Source organism: Castanea sativa, chromosome 1 (assembly GCF_040712315.1).
Source record: "Castanea sativa cultivar Marrone di Chiusa Pesio chromosome 1, ASM4071231v1".
NCBI classification, from domain to species: domain Eukaryota; kingdom Viridiplantae; phylum Streptophyta; class Magnoliopsida; order Fagales; family Fagaceae; genus Castanea; species Castanea sativa.
This window is the reverse complement of record NC_134013.1, coordinates 55,933,756-55,949,980: the sequence shown is the minus strand read 5'-3', so window position 1 is coordinate 55,949,980 and position 16,225 is coordinate 55,933,756. Positions and strand designations below refer to the sequence as shown.

General features: G+C 33.5%; 1 protein-coding gene across 1 annotated transcript; it reads left to right on the top strand.

Annotated features, from left to right (window-relative positions):
* Positions 1-7,471: 7,471 nt before the first annotated feature.
* LOC142621847 (zinc finger CCCH domain-containing protein 64) lies at positions 7,472-14,640 on the top strand. Its single transcript, XM_075795214.1, has 10 exons — positions 7,472-7,622; positions 7,725-7,998; positions 9,461-9,590; positions 9,716-9,835; positions 10,037-10,154; positions 10,572-11,020; positions 11,428-11,713; positions 11,954-12,047; positions 12,398-12,543; positions 13,982-14,640. Exons 1-10 carry the CDS (start codon positions 7,548-7,550, stop codon positions 14,108-14,110), a joined length of 1,821 nt encoding a protein of 606 aa, XP_075651329.1. The 5' UTR covers positions 7,472-7,547; the 3' UTR covers positions 14,111-14,640.
* The last annotated feature ends 1,585 nt before the right edge of the window (positions 14,641-16,225 follow it).

The window sequence follows — 16,225 nt, the reverse complement described above, 5'->3', positions numbered from 1 at the left end:
TTGTTCGTGTTTCAATGCTTAAAAAATTTACACATAAGAAAACTATTTTTTGCAGTATAAATTAATTCGTTATTTCAATAAGATATTAGAAAACACATCAATCGGTAATGGCTACAATCCATTTGTATGAATACCAGACTCAACTACTTCATAAACCACGAATTTAGCCGCTATCCTGTCAAAACACTTCGAATGTTGCGGTAAAAACAAAAACAAAAACAAAAGCATTAGTGACTTTCTATTTGGTACAGCTATCGACAGGCCATTGATTATATATGCCAAACGCCATTTGGCCAGCATTTAATGAGTAGTCGTTAACGTGTTTTTAATTATTTTGTGGGACCATCTGTCAACTTAATCAGTGTTCACACTTTTGAGAGTTTGAAGCTGAATTTCGCTTACCAGAACGTGCCAAGTGAGGAGGACTTAAGATTGACCAAGACTAGGACTATTTCTTACTTGGATCAGTGGATGTAACGAAGCGTCGTCGACATGTTTTTTTATATGTTATTTTCGTCGGAAGCAACCTTTCAGTTTGAAAGCTATGTAGTGTTTAGGTGTTGTTTTTATGGGCCAGCTGTATAAGTTTGAATTGTTTCCTGAGACACACTAAGTCAATAACTGTATCTCAATGATTCAATGCTACCGTTCAAATGGTATAACCTCGTAAGAATATGACATCGCGGTATTTGATTTCTAGCGCGAGTTTGGATAACGTTTTTCCCCCTGGCGTTTGTGTCTTCGTTTGCGTTCATCTAAGTCTCGTGTACTGTTTACCGAACTTGTAAATACATAATTTCACAAATTTTACTTTAAAATTAGGTTCTACGGTATTATTCACATATTTAAAAATTATTTTGTTATAATAGTTGTATCAATAAGTTTTCAGTTTTCAGTAATAAACGGTCTACAAACAGACCTTCTAATGTCTTCGTTAAAATCAATGTAAAATTGATTTTTTAAATTTTATTTCAATCATCTAATTTTACTTTTATTTATTTCAGTTCTTTAACTTTTAATTTATCCAATTAAGCTTTTTCATACATTTTTATTATATGTTATGGTCAATTTTTCAATTTTTAAAATTTTTCTTCAAATTTTTTAAATTAAAAAAAAATTCAATTAATGATTGAAAAATATTTTCCATATTTTTTTTTCAAAAAATTTTAACGAAAGTTATTGGAATGACCTTAATTAAATAAATTTAAAACTTAGATAACCGAAATGAACGAAAATAAAATTAGGAGACCGAAATGAAATTTTAAATTTTTTTGAGAAACAAATTTAAAAAAAGTTAGATGATGATTTTTGCATTTAGCCAAAATTTTAATTAACTTCCATTGTTTTACAACTCAAACAAATAAAGGAAAGGTGGAGAGGTTCATACTGCATGTTAATCTCCATTTACCGCTACTCATAAGTCACAACCGCAAAAATTCAAACTAGGGGAGGTTAAGGTAGGGGTAGGTTGCACTTACAAAAGAAACAAGTTTTGAATTGTATATTTGGACTAGTTTACAGAAAAGTAAAAGTATCCAAGAATTTTTTATCTTGACCGACACTTTCTCATATTTTAAACATTGACGCTGAGGTTTAAATCATCTCTCTTACCATAGGATTATCTTAACTAAGTCCCATCGCACGTGCTACGTGCGATGAGATTTTTTTTAGCAAAAAAAAAAAATTTATATTTTATTTTATATATATAATTTTTATTTTGAGAATTTAATTTACAAGTGATAAAACAATTTAAAAATTAATAGGATAGTGGTCCTATTTTTTAAATAATGTTTTAATAGAAGTTAGAATTGTATTTTTACCAAATTATCTTTTAATTTTGTCTTTACTTAAATATAAAGTGTAAGGACATTTTTTAATTTAAAAAAAAAAATGAAGAACTCAAATAGAGAAAACCCTATAAAAAAGTCATGTACTGTCCAAAAAAATCATTACTCTGTTTTCCTAAAACTGTCACGGTCTTTTTATCATTTCTCTAACCATATTGACACATTTCTCTACTAATTTGCATCTCTTGTCCCCACAACACCACACACGTGAAAGTTAGGCATATAAATTTCGACAGAAAATGGTGTCCGAAAGTTAAGGATAGGACTAACTCTATCCCCACTTAGGCCATGTCCTAGGCCCCTACTAGAGAAAGTTCCCCAAATATGGAGACCATTAAGTGTTCTTTTATATAAATAAAACAAAGTCAATAGTGTATATCTTTTTTCTCTCTCAAGAAAAATCAAACAATTGGTAAGTCCTAGAGATGATACAAATTTTAACATATTTTCTATATAAATTTTAAGTAAAATTACAAACTGTACCATTTAAATTTGATTGAAATTCATTTCAGTCTTCAAACTTTACTTTCGCTCAATTAAGTCATCTAAGTTTTAATTTATTCAATTTAGGTTTTTCGTCCAATTCCATTAAAAATTTGCCATTAGGTATGCAATTAACGAATAAAAAAAATTGAAAAAAAATCTTACATAAAAAATCTACAAAATATTTTTATTAAGTCTATAGATTTTTTTTTTCATGAAAGAAAATTTTTTTAGAGGAAATTTTTTAATGAAATTAAACATAAGACCGAAATTGAATAAATTTGAAACTTAGATGATTTAATTGAATGAAAGTAAAGTTAAAGAACTAAAATAAATTTTAAGTCAAATTAGAGGAAAAATTTGTAATTTAGCCTAGATTTTACAAATTGATGTATATCAATTACAAGAAGTGATTCAAATACATATTTATTATATTTTTAAAGTTCCACCAACCACATTTATCGCCACATTAGTAGTAAAATTTATAGAAATTTTATCATTCTTCCAACAAAAAAAAGGATCAATAGAAAGCTAGCTCAATCACCATTAGGTAAATTAATCATATTAACAAGTAAGAATAATGTATTGAAAATATATAATTTGGAACATTAACTAAAAATTATTTAAGTGATATTTAAATATAAAAAGCCCATTAAAATTACTACCTTATGCCTCAAACTGCATTGAGTTGGCCCTAGTTAGGGATAACATGTCCTGATAAGAAAAGTGTGGAATCATATATTTTGAGAGAGAATGCATATGCCGAATGCATGAGATAAGAAAAAAAGTGATGATGAGTTTCGAGTCAAACCTTATGTGGGTTTGACGCAAGGAAATCGTAGGTAACAGACCTAAATTGTAATGGAATGTGGTGAACATTGCGGAAGTCTCCTTTTAAGTTGGTGTTGGCTATTTTAAGGAAATGTGTCGCCTTGTTAAGCATTAGAATAAATGTGGGGTATGATTGATTAAGAGTAATGCTATAGACACAATAAAAATTTGTTATAGTTTCACAACATTCCAAATTAACATGTCATTTCATTAAAAAAAAAAATTGGAGATTGCAATGGATCCATGTGTGAATTGGTATTCTAATTTAATAATATTGCCAAATTATTGTAACTTTTTGTTGTATGCCTCATATTACTATTGATTCAATCTATAGATGTTACAAAGAACAATGTAGACTTAATTTAACTTTGGGCTAACACTCCTCCATGCAGCCATTACAAAAATAACATTTTGAGTTGAAAATAAAACTGGAGCATTCACATTAAGGACCTCAAAAAAAAAAAAACATTTAGCAACTCAAAAACCTACTTGATCAATTTTAACAACTCACTTTACAGTTCATCCCACATCAAAGATTCTTTTTTTTTTTTTTTTTTACCATTTCATTCATAATAATATAAACAATTCATTAAAGTAATAAAAAACAATCACCACAAAAACCAACCACCACAAAATTATTAAAAAATAATAACAAGTTGCTACAGTGAGCTCTTATTTATGAGAGTTCACTGTAGAAGGATGTCAACTTTTTTAAGATACAACATCTTTGATGGAGCATGATTTTTGTGGTTTATGATGCTAAAAATAAGTTTTTAGTGGGTTTAACACCTTTGTTGTGAATGCTAAGAGCACTAGTATCTGGGGATGTAAAAAAAAAAAACCTATTTTGCATCCTCAAACACTATTTTACCAACTCATTTTACAACTCACCATAAATACTATTTTTATTTTTACATACAACTCAATAAAATAATATAAACTACCTAATAAAATAATAAAAGTATTTTTTTCTCTCTCTTTCCCCCCTCAGTCTTTTTCTCTTCACACACAACCACTAAATTAACCATTATTTTTTTCTTTACAACCTATGAACTGAGTGCTATTTGCTATTTTACAACCTAAGTCACTCAAAACCCATTCCATCCGGGTTTGTAAACTTAATAAAATTTGCAACCTATGAATAGTAAGGTTGCATATATGCAACTTTAGAGCATTAGCATTGGGGGGTGTAAAAACCCCCCAGTTGCTATTTTACCATCCAACCAGCAAATAATCAGCCTCATCCCAGTTGCTATATCTATTTTGTTTGAGCAATTGTGAACAGTTGGTTGTGATATGTACAACCTATTGTAGCTTAGTTAGTAAAAGAAAATATATTATTTTATTAAAAAGATCAACTTTTTCTCTCTCCCAAAAATGTTTGGTCTCCTTCTTTCTCTCAACCTCTGTTTCTTTAATTCCTCAAACGCATGAGAAATTGTAAGGTCATCGTGGTGGACAAGTGACGTGGTCTACCATTTCACTAAAAGACTCTCACTTGTTTAAAATTGCTAAGTTATAGTTAAAAAAAAAAAAAACAGAAACTGATTACTAACTTAGCAATTTTAAACAAGTGGGAGTCTTTTAGTGGAATGATGGATAAGTGACGTGGTTCACCATGAGGACTATATAATTTCTCGAAATGCACAGAGCTCCATGGCTAAAGCTCTCAAAGCAAAGTCTCCCTTCATTCACCGCCACAACTGTCACAGATTCACGGTATTGAATCTCCCTCTCTCTTCACCCTCTATTCTCACTATCTCTCTTTCTCTGCTCAAGCTCAGCCCATGGGGGTTGAACCCATGACCACCATTATTGGCAATGGTGCGCAACGGCAAACCCACCCTGATGGTTGTTGGTCTTTCTTCTCTCCCTTTTCTATTTTTTATTTTTATTTTTTTGTTTGATTCGAAAGCTCCATTTTTTCTTTTGTTCTTTTTTATTGTTTTTGCTTTTAGATTTGCTTGGGTTTGAGGATTGGGGATTTTTAGGCTGAAGGTTTAAGAAAAAAAAGATTTTTGTTCCAGGTTTTGGGATTTGTTTCAAAAATGGATTTTGGAGTTTTGATGTGTGTTCTTGTGGCTATGGTGGATGTGAAGTGGCAATGGGTATGGATCTAGGAGTGTTTGACAACGATGGCTAGAAGTTTTGTTGATTTCTCCGGGATTATGGTAGTGGTGGCTAGTGGTTTGTGGGTTTGATATGGGTTTTTTGGGTAGTTCTTGGTGGTTTGCTATGTGGATGGTGGTGGGTCTTGGTGATTTGTTGGGTCTATGGTGTTGTTGGGATTGTAGTGGTGGTTCGGTTGTTTTTTTTGTATGGGTTGTGGCCTTGTGGGTGAAGTTGGTGGGTAGCAGTGGGAAGAGTAGGGAAGAGTGGGAGGGATATGTTGGGCAAAATAGAGAGATGGAAGAGAAGAGAGAGAAATAAATTTTTTTTTTCTATATGTGTAGTTTATATTATTTTAATGAGTTGTATGAAAAATTAGAAACTAGGATGTAGGGTGGGTTGTAAAATGAGATGATAAAATAGATAAAGTGGGTTTTAAGGATGTAAAATAGACACTATTTTACATCTTCGGATGCTAGTGCTCTTACTATTCATAGGTTGTAAAAAAAAAAATAATAATATGTGATTGTGTGTGAAGAGAAAAATTGAGTGGGGGAAAAAAAGAGAATAATACTTTCATTATTTTAGTAGGTAATTTATATTATTTTATTGGGTTGTATGTAAAAATAAAAAGTAGGATGTAGAGTGAGTTGTAAAATGAGTTGGTAAAATAAATAAAGTTGTGTTTGAGAATGCAAAATAAGTTTTTTTTTTTTTTGTTTGCGTCCCCAGATGCCAATGCTTTAAAGGTTGCATATGTGCAACCTTACTATTCATAGGTTGCAAATTTTTTTAAGTATACAAACCCGAATGGAGTGAGTTTTTGTTGTCTTAGGTTGTAAAATAATAACTAGGGGTGTAAACACTCCCCAATGCTAGTGCTCTTACGTGAGAGCCACTAGTGTAGCCTTAGCAAGCTGATGAATAATTTTCAAATGTATACCATGCCAAATAAAGGAATCGTTAACCTATATTTGTTGGCAAATATTTCAAAATTTTGTTTTTGTTGTTTGTTTGTTAATAAGTTAGTGATTGGTGAATGCAAGAAATTAAACCTTGAGAAGACGTCTCTTGAAAAAGAGTGGTTAGAATTCTGAATTAACTTGAACAATTAAAAAGAACTGAAGTTTAATAATAAAGAAATTTTTTGTGGTGTATCTATGGTTTGAACTCTAATTCTTTCTCTCCAGTACATTGTAAATTAGACAAATATTTTTATTAAAACCAATTCAAAATAAAGTTAAATGCAATTTAGTTGCTATTCACTTGTATTTTTATTTTTTATTTTTACAATCACACGGTTTTTTTTTAAATCAGGTGATTTGTTTAGATAAATTATACACAAATAATCAATTCAACTATTACATGTAATACATGGAGATTTATTTAGGGAAAATTACACTTTACCATCCTAAACTATGTACTAGATTACACTTTGCACCAGAAACTATCCAAATGCATACTTTGCACCCTAAACTATTACACTTATCACACTTTGCACCCCGGTATTACTTTTGCTGTTATGTTTAACGAAATCTTGCTGTTTTAAGTAATTTTGAAGAAGGGCATTTCAGTCTTTTAATTTTGTTCCACCTAAGTAAAAAAGTATGTGCTTGTCACATGCAGCAAGATTCCGTTAAACATAACAGTAAAAGTAACACTGGGGTGCAAAGTGTGATAAGTGTAATAGTTTAGGGTGCATAGTGTGCATTTGGATAGTATATGGTGCAAAGTGTAATCTGGTGCATAACTTAGGGTGGTAAAGTGTAATTTCCCCATTTCTTAAATCCGATTTTAGTATCTGTTGGATTCGGAGGATTGCGTTTGAATTTGCTGAGTTTCACGTTTCACCTTCTTTTTTTTTTTTTTTAGCCGTAGTTGTTGACTTTTCTCCTGTGAACAATGCTCTCGTGCATTGTTCATGGGATCCACAAACTTTACTTTTCAGCAATTTTTTCATTAAAAATGAGTCTTACGGCACTATTTATATATTTAAAAATTATTTTATTACGGTGTTTTTAGTTTTTAGTAATAAGTTCTATACAAACGGACCATAAGAGAAAAACTTTACTAGCCCAAGAGATCAACAAAATTTTTCTCTTCCACAGACAAAAATGGGATTTCACCCCAAAAGTCCAAGATAAGGGGCCTGGGCCAGGCCCGGTACGGCCCATTTCATAGCATTTCAGCCCACGGACTCTTTCATCTTCAACTCCAAGCATCAGACTTCAAAGTTCACAGTCCAGACCCTTCTCTTTCTCTCTCGAGCAAACACACATGGCTCCCCCAAGAATTCTGCTCTGTGGCGACGTTCTCGGCCGCCTCAACCAGCTCTTCAAGCGAGTCTCATCGGTCTCTCTCTCTCTCTCTCTCTCTCTCTAAGCATTTACATATATCTAGGGTTTATTATTATCTTCCATTCATTTCTCAGTTCACTTTTTTCTCTCTCATCAGGTAAACAAAGCGGCTGGGCCATTCGATGCCCTAATTTGCGTTGGCCAGTTCTTCCCGGACTCGCCGGAGCAGCTTGGCGAGCTAACGGACTACATTGAAGGCCGATCCCAAGTCCCTCTGCCCACATACTTCATCGGCGACTACGGAATCGGCGCCGCTAAACACCTCTTATCGGCTTCGAAGGACTCGGCGAACCTTGGCTTCAAGATGGACGGTCTCAAGGTTTGCCAAAACTTGTTCTGGTTAAAAGGCAGTGGCAGGTTCAATCTCCATGGTACTCTCCATATTTTCTTTAATGTGTATTTTTGCAATTATTATTATTATAGTCATTTTAGTAGGTTACTTCAACTTCTTAAATATTTCAATGCCCACTGTACTAGGATTTACTTGTAGGAATCCTGAGACTAAAAAAACTAATCTGTTTGGACGTAGCTGAAACTCTTGAAATCACTGTTCATTGGACTAAAATCACTGTTCATGACCAATGAACTGTACACAATGCGCATCCCAGTGAAGAAAACAAAGAAAAAAGGGAAGGGGCTGAAACGCAGACGCGGGGTAATTCAGCCCCTCCCAAATGCACTCTAAATGTAGTATCCTAACTTGTAATGTAAGTAAATGAATTGTAGAAGGGTTTTACTAACATATGCACATAGGACATAGATTGAGTAAACCATTTTAAAAAACATTTTATCAGAAAATAAAAAAGTAACTAACTTTTTTTTTTTTTTTAATAGTTTTTCAATTTCCCATAAAAAGATGGATGATTAATGTATGCCCTAACCGAACCCATCATAGGATTGGTACATATTTTAGTCTACCCTATAATAAATTGTTGTTCTGGGTTTTATGTTCACGATGTAGGCCGTTAGATTAAACCGCATTTATTTCACTTCCACTTTCCATTTCACTCTCTTCTCTCTCTCATTTATAATTCCAACAAGCTTTGCTGGGTTACAAATTCAATGTTGTAATTTATTTTTTATATTTATTTTTGTAGTGTTATATTTAAAAAAGAAAAAGAAAAAGGATATGGATAATGTGTAAATTAATTAATTTTTTGTTAGAAATGAAGTTATAGACAAAGGTTTCCTTGAAACTGCTTTGAAGGAATCTCCTCTAATCCAATACATAGTGATCAGATCACCAATAGCGTGAATTTAAATTTTTACTCGCATGAGTCACTGAGTGAGCTAAACAATTCACAATGCTATTACATAAGTCATGTGATTTAAGATTTTGCTAGTTTTGATAAGTTAATAGAGTCTATCAGTCACCGTATCACCACACGGTACTGCAACTGTAATGTGGTCAAATTGATCTATATGTTAGCTTTTTTAGCTAAATATGTGTGTGTGTGTGTGTGTGTGTGTGTGTGTGTATATATGTATGTATTTTCAAAAGTGTTTTTAGCAGCCAAAAAGAATATATGGTAGTTATATTTTAGAGGAAAAAAGAATATGGTATAACAGGGAAAATTAATTTGTTTTGGTTAGAAATTTAGTTATTGCTTATGAGTTATGATTGAACTAGTCTGGTTAAAAAGGTGTTATATAGCATGACTTAGGATAGAAATGACAAGCTAATTGCTTTGTGGATTTTTGATAATCTTAATGACGAAGATTGTCATTTGATGATATGTTTGACTTCCAATTATATGGTTTTTTTTCAACAGATAAATGGTGGCGATTTTGTATTAAATTTATTATTACCTGATTTATTTCACTCATTTATAGGGTTATCTGTGGCGTATTTATCTGGTAGGCATTTTTCGGATGGTCAACAATTTGGAACATACACTCAAGATGATGTGGATGCATTGCGAGCTATAGCCGAGGATCCTGGAATATTTGACTTGTTCCTAACATATCCTTGACTTGCTATGAATGAGAACCATTCTATAGTTAATTATTTTATACGTAATGCTGAATATCGTGCGCTGAATTTTTAATGTGTGATCTGTTTAGCTGATTTCCTTAATCACTTACCACTAATGAATGGCCAAGCGGGGTCACAAACAGAGCATCTGCATCTGATCTTCCCCATGGGTTTTCGGACTCATCTGGAAGTGATTCTGTCATAGCAGAGTTAGTAGCAGAGATTAAACCACGGTATGTGATACTTGGGCATTATTGCATGATTGATCATTGTACGTAAATGTAGAATCAAAATTAGTAGTACTCCATGCATAGATATTCCTCTTTGGTATGTGTTTCCCAGCATGCTACACATTTTATTAGCTGCTTTCTGGGCTGCATTGGTTGTATTATAAGTTATGTTGTTTTTATATTGAAGTCTGTCTTCTGTGGTAGCTATCACATTGCAGGTACTAAAGGTATATTCTACGCTCGTGAACCTTACTTCAATGTTGATGCTGTGCATGTGACTCGCTTCTTGGGTCTTGCTTCTGTTGCCAATAAAGAGAAGCAGGTATGATTTTCTCATCATAATTTTTGAAAGTGTTCATTAATTCTTTTGCTGCCATAATCTTATTAATTTCAAACTGTTTCTGTTGAGTTTTTCCCACTGTATAAACTCTATCAATTTATTTAGTTATTCACCTTTGTCAACATAAAGTCTTAATCGACTATCCATCATTGTTTCATTAATACTGAAATTTTCAACTAAAACTACTTTGGAAAGGGATTGCGTTGGACTTGTGTATGGACTAAGTATGATATGCTTCACAGAGATGGCCATCATGTAGCTAAGCACTTGACTACTCCTGAGGACAATTTTAACATCACTTGCATTTATATCTTACTTATGATTTCTAGATACTGCACTTTAAGAATTACTTTACCATACTTTACTCTGAAAAATGTTGGTTGCAAACTTGGTCCACAGAAATTTATTCATGCGATTTCTCCTACCCCAGCATCTACCATGTCAGCTGTTGAGATTAGCACGAAGCCCCTGAACACTACCTTATCTCCATATACATATGCAGACCAAACTGTTCTCACCAAAGAAGCGACAAAAAGGCCTAGTGATAGTGATGCTGACTCACAATATTGGAGATATGATGTCTCACAAAAACGGCAGAAGTATGGAGCTGGAGATGGTGACAGGCTGTGTTTTAAATTTGTATCTTCTGGTTCTTGTCCACGGGGGGACAAATGCAACTTTCAACATGACGAGAATGCAAGGGAACAATCTCTGAGAGGTGTTTGTTTTGATTTTCTTAACAAAGGAAGATGTGAAAGGGGTCCAAATTGCAACTTTAAGCACAGCCTGCAGGATGAAGGTGAGAGTTTTTCTCACAAGAAACGAGGATCTGAGAATGCTAGTAGCAGGTTGGTCTTTTTGTTTTGTGAAGATGTTTGAGTCATTAGTTTTGTTATAAAACAAAAGTTGATTGGCTTGTTAAACGCTCGCACACACTTATTATGTGTAGTTAGAGATGTAAAATATGAAGATTGAGGGTTAAGTGAGAAGAACAATGAAGAGAAGAATAGAGAGAGACAGAGAAAAAAAGGTCATAATCAGTTAAGCCCACAACTTAGCATATATTTATATTAGGGTTTATAGCATGATTACAAAAATACTGTTATTAACATGCTAATATAAAAAACTTACAAGAACTAACTCTAACATGTGTTATATTTATATAATATGTGTATGTTCTTTTGATGCCACAGTATTCATTCTTATAAAATGATCAGAGTCTTGTATTAACTATCTATTTTGCACTGAATTACAGGTCAAGGGAGTGCTGGTTTTGTTTGTCAAGCCCGAACATAGAGTCACATCTAATTGTCAGCATAGGAGAGTACTTTTACTGTGCACTGGCTAAAGGCCCACTTGTTCAAGATCATATACTGATAATACCTGTTGAGCATTTACCCAATACTGTTTTGCTACCACCAGAAACTGAAATTGAGCTTGGTAGGTTCCAGAATAGTCTCAAGAGTTATTATAAGAATCAAGGGAAATCAGTTGTTTTCTTTGAGTGGGTTTCAAAACGTAGTACTCATGCTAATCTTCAGGTAACAGATATATCTTTTGCAAGTTTCTTTATTAGATGCATAATGTGTTAAGACTTGGGAATTGCTGACAATCACCTACCCCTTCCAAATTTTTTCATGTATGACAAACGTCACAAGCCACTCTTGTTTCCACAACTGAATAGTTAGGCTGAACCGTAGAATATGAACTTTTTAAAAAAAATAATTTTTTCTCAGTTTTCTTTGGGGGTATTTTACTTATTCCACATGTTCTTTGTGTAGGCTATTCCTGTTGCATCATCCAGAGCAGCTGCTGTTCAAGATATATTTAATTTAGCTGCTGAAAAATTGGGCTTTAAATTTGTGGCCTTGAGAAGTAAGTTTTAATGTTCAAGTGTTTTGTTGTGCCAATTGGCTCATGAATACTACCCTGGATGCTTCAAATCCCCCATATGCCTGATTTTTCTGCTGCAACCTTGTTTATGCTGCGCCCCAATATATTGTCTGCAGATGATGTAAATGTTTAATTCTTGCTTTTGTGTGTGTAGATAGATATATAGATAGACAGATATACAGAGAGGTAGATATGTCAAATTCCAAATATTTGCATTTTCTCATTTTCTGTCTACCCACCCTATCAATTTTACCTTGCCCAACATGGCTGACTTGTATGTGCAAAGTTCTTGGCATTCACTGTATTGTAATTCTGATGTTCTCTGATTGCAGAGAGTGAGAATTCTGATAGAAGAAAAGTGTTGAGGACACAGTTTGATAAGAATTTTAGCTTCTTCTATGTTGAACTCCCTGATGGTACAATATTTTCACATTTGGTTGAGGAAAATGAGAGATTTCCTGCTCAGTTTGGACGCGAGGTAAGCTGCTTGCTTTCCTTTTTGTGTATTGGTTCAAAATATGCATAATTTTTTTTTCTCATATTTTCCTCAAAAGATAGAATTTTCCAATATTTGGAAATTGACTAATAAATTTCAGTATTTTATTTTTGATGTGGATGTCAGTGATTTTTCTGTGCACCTCATAATATTCTTGAGCCATACCATTAATTATCCAAGGGCTTTTTTACACCATCTGTCTGGTTTTGGTGTTCTTTCTCATTTTCATTAGTGATATTAACCTGAGACGACTAGGATTTGGTTTGTAGCCAACAGCAAACTTTCAATAAGCAAGCTGGATTTAGAGTGGTTTCTAGACACATATATGCACCAACTGAATCATATTTCACCTTTTGTGCTTTGACAGATCCTTTTTAGTCATGACAAAAATGGGGAGAAACCATGCTTGTCTTAAAGGAAAAAATCGTGCCCTAATTTGTAAATTTTTTTTTTTGTGGATGAACTTATGTTGAAATTTTGTTATGGCTATTATGGATTCCTTATTTGTTTTTGTTTTTGCTCTCGTCTGGTTTTGTTTTTTGTTTTGTGTTTTTTTTTTTTGGTCCAAGCTACTATACAGTCTGGATGTGGTTCATGGCATTGGCAAGAATTTATGTTTAAGAAATAATACTAGCATGGAATTGTGTAACTTTTTAGATGTAGTGAGTGTTTGGATTCACGTTTCCACGTCTGAGTTTTGCGTTTTCAAGTTTTCTTTTTTTTCTTTTCCTGCTTCACGCGTTTCAGAGGAGAGCAGGAGACAGTTTTCACTGTTGATGTACTGTTCACAGCCGTGAATTTGTACTTTTTGCGTAAACAGTGCATCCTGTACTGTTCATGGGACCCATAAATATCACTTTTTAACCACTTTTTCATTAAAAATGGGTCCCACCATACTATTCACACATTTAAAATTATTTTGCTACAGTGTTTTCAGTTTTCAGTTTTCAGCAATAAGTTCTATCCAAACAGACCCGTAATGTCAGCTTCAGAATTATTATGTTGTATGACAAGATGCAATCAGATAAAGGCGACTGTGTGTCTAATTCCTTACTTTTCACAAACAGCATAGTCATTCCTTACATTGTTGGACATTTTGGGTGATGGTTTTTGTTTAAATGTGTGATTTTAGATTTTCTTTCTTTAATATTTTGGTTTATTGATCTTAATGAGTGATTTGTTGTTGGCCTCCAATCTAGTGAAGTACAGAATTTTACAGCATATCTGTTTTTAAATCTTCTGATAAATGAAGAGCTAATGTTTATCAGCATAAATTTATTTTTACTAGAATTTCTTTGGTCAAAGTGTAAAACCCTTTCTCCCTCCCTTCTCTATCCAAAGTAACAAATCTATTCTCATGGACAACGGAATTGTCATAGGAAAATACTTGAAATTCTATAGCATGTGGTATATGTCACAGGTTCTGGCAGGCTTGCTGAACATGGCAGACAGGGCCGATTGGAGGAATTGTTCCCAAAGCAAAGAAGAGGAAACAAAGATGGCAGAAGATTTTAAGAATCAGTTTCAAGAATTTGATCCAAATAAGTGACTTTCCAGTAACAGATGTCAGAACTGATATTTTGTCCGATGTTATTCTAGTGTACCTCTAGAGATTATACACCAGTTGTCAAGGATGCTAACCACCATAGAATATATGTTGACTTCCTCAATTTTAGATCACAAGAGGCCATAGATCAATGGGTGATATTGATTTGTCGTTTCAACAGTGCTGAGGGTTTTTTGTTGTATCCTAGGTGGAAAAACGCCAGCATAGATGCACACACCAGGCAGTCTCCACTGCTCCCTATAAAGATTGCCAGCCAACTAACTTTCATGTCTTGCAACAAGTGGAATTGAGAGGTACCCTCCCTAACAGGAGATTTTTGAAACTGCTTTTCCTTCAAAATATGTAATGTTTCAAGGTAAAGAAGAGATAAGACCAGTTGATGTAAGCCCAAATATCTTTAGTGTGCTGGATGTTATTCATTGGGCTTTTAGTTCACATTTGGAATTTGGATGTCTGCCACATATTTACAAATGTTACCATTGATCTAATGCCATCTGCAAATTTCCGAGTTACTGCCATACTTTGCAACCTGGAAATAGAAATTATTATTGTTTTTACATAAACGATTCCATTGCCTGCATGTATCCAAACAGGTTCTGCCTTTGCTACTGGAATATGTTCTACTCGGCCCTTTATCACTTTGTATTCTGTGTAGACTTGTAGTTGACATTGATTTCACAACGAAGAGTTCCCCCTTTTCCCCCATTGGTCCATTCAATTTTTTTCAAATCTGTTGCCCTTACATGTTACATGTAGTTTAATTCATTTAGGGGACATAAAATAGTGTAGTTTTGATTAAAAGTTGTCTTCTTCTTTGTTCGAAGCTGTTGCCCTTACATGTACTTGAATTCATTTAGAGGCTATAAAATAGTGTAATTTTGATTAAATGTTGTCTTCTTTGTTGCGATATGTTTTAACTTTGCCACTGTCCTGGTCTTTTTGACTTGTAGACGATCAATTTGCATTATTGCACCACGGGTCCAGGTTTGTCCAGGCCTTTGGGATCTAGCGAAGGTGAGAGGGCCCAAGGGTCACCCTCGTGGGGTCCTGGGAATCATAATGATAATATAATATGTGTGTCTCGTGATCGGTTCCTTGAGACATAGTTTTGGTAGGAGCCAACGTAACAGCCACGAGGAATATTCATTTAAAGGATGTCTCTTTTTCAGCCTTAATTCAAAGGCAAACAAAGCAATTTAAGATTTAAATTAAAAAGAAAAAAAAAAGGCCGATGGAAATGATTGAGTGGAAGTGGTAATTTGCATATTTGCACGTGGTTTGTAAAAGTGATTGGAATGGTCCTATACTTATAGAAGGTTTCTAGCTTCTTTCAAGAAAGATAGACCAGTGGCTTTTGTTGTTCTGTTCTATTAATGAGCATAGCAGAGTGTTTGTTACACATACAGGGTTTTATAAGGATTACATTTTTCTAATTTTTGGCTAATTAATAAGGACCAAAGCTAGGAAAAGCTTATTATTTTCATAGGCTGACCGACATTTTTTGGACAGTGTTGCCAAAGAATGTAATTAAAAAAATATATAATTATATTGAGTTAGGAGCTCTTTGATAATTCTGCCCATAAAAAAAGCTTTTTGTCAAAATTGGTAAGAATAAAAGGGAAGACTTTTTGTGAAGTAACTTAATTAGGTTCTCTAGAAAAAAAAAAGAAAAAAGTTGCTAATCTTGTAAGCTTAAAAAAAAAAAAAAACCTATTATGTGGTCTATGAGACGACCGGTCTTGTTTGTTTTTGGTAAGAAATAATGTATTCCGCCTAAGAATTCCTGAATTAATAAGTTTCAATAATAAAAGGAAGGAATAAATTGCAAGTGTTCCCCACAAGTTAACAAGTCACAACGCAGACTCTTTCGTCTCATATTTTCATATGCTCATCAAAGTTTATCGAGTGTGTGGGGTTGGTCCATGTGAGACAAAAATAAGATACTAATCCAGCTCTTCAAACGGTCCCCCCATAAATCCATATGAGGTGCTTATTTTGTTGCCTGCTTGTCTATATCTACATCTTGTTTTCTTCGTTGTCTGATTATATTAAGGTATAAGAATTCAATTCACGGATGGTCTCTCTCTTCCATTGCTG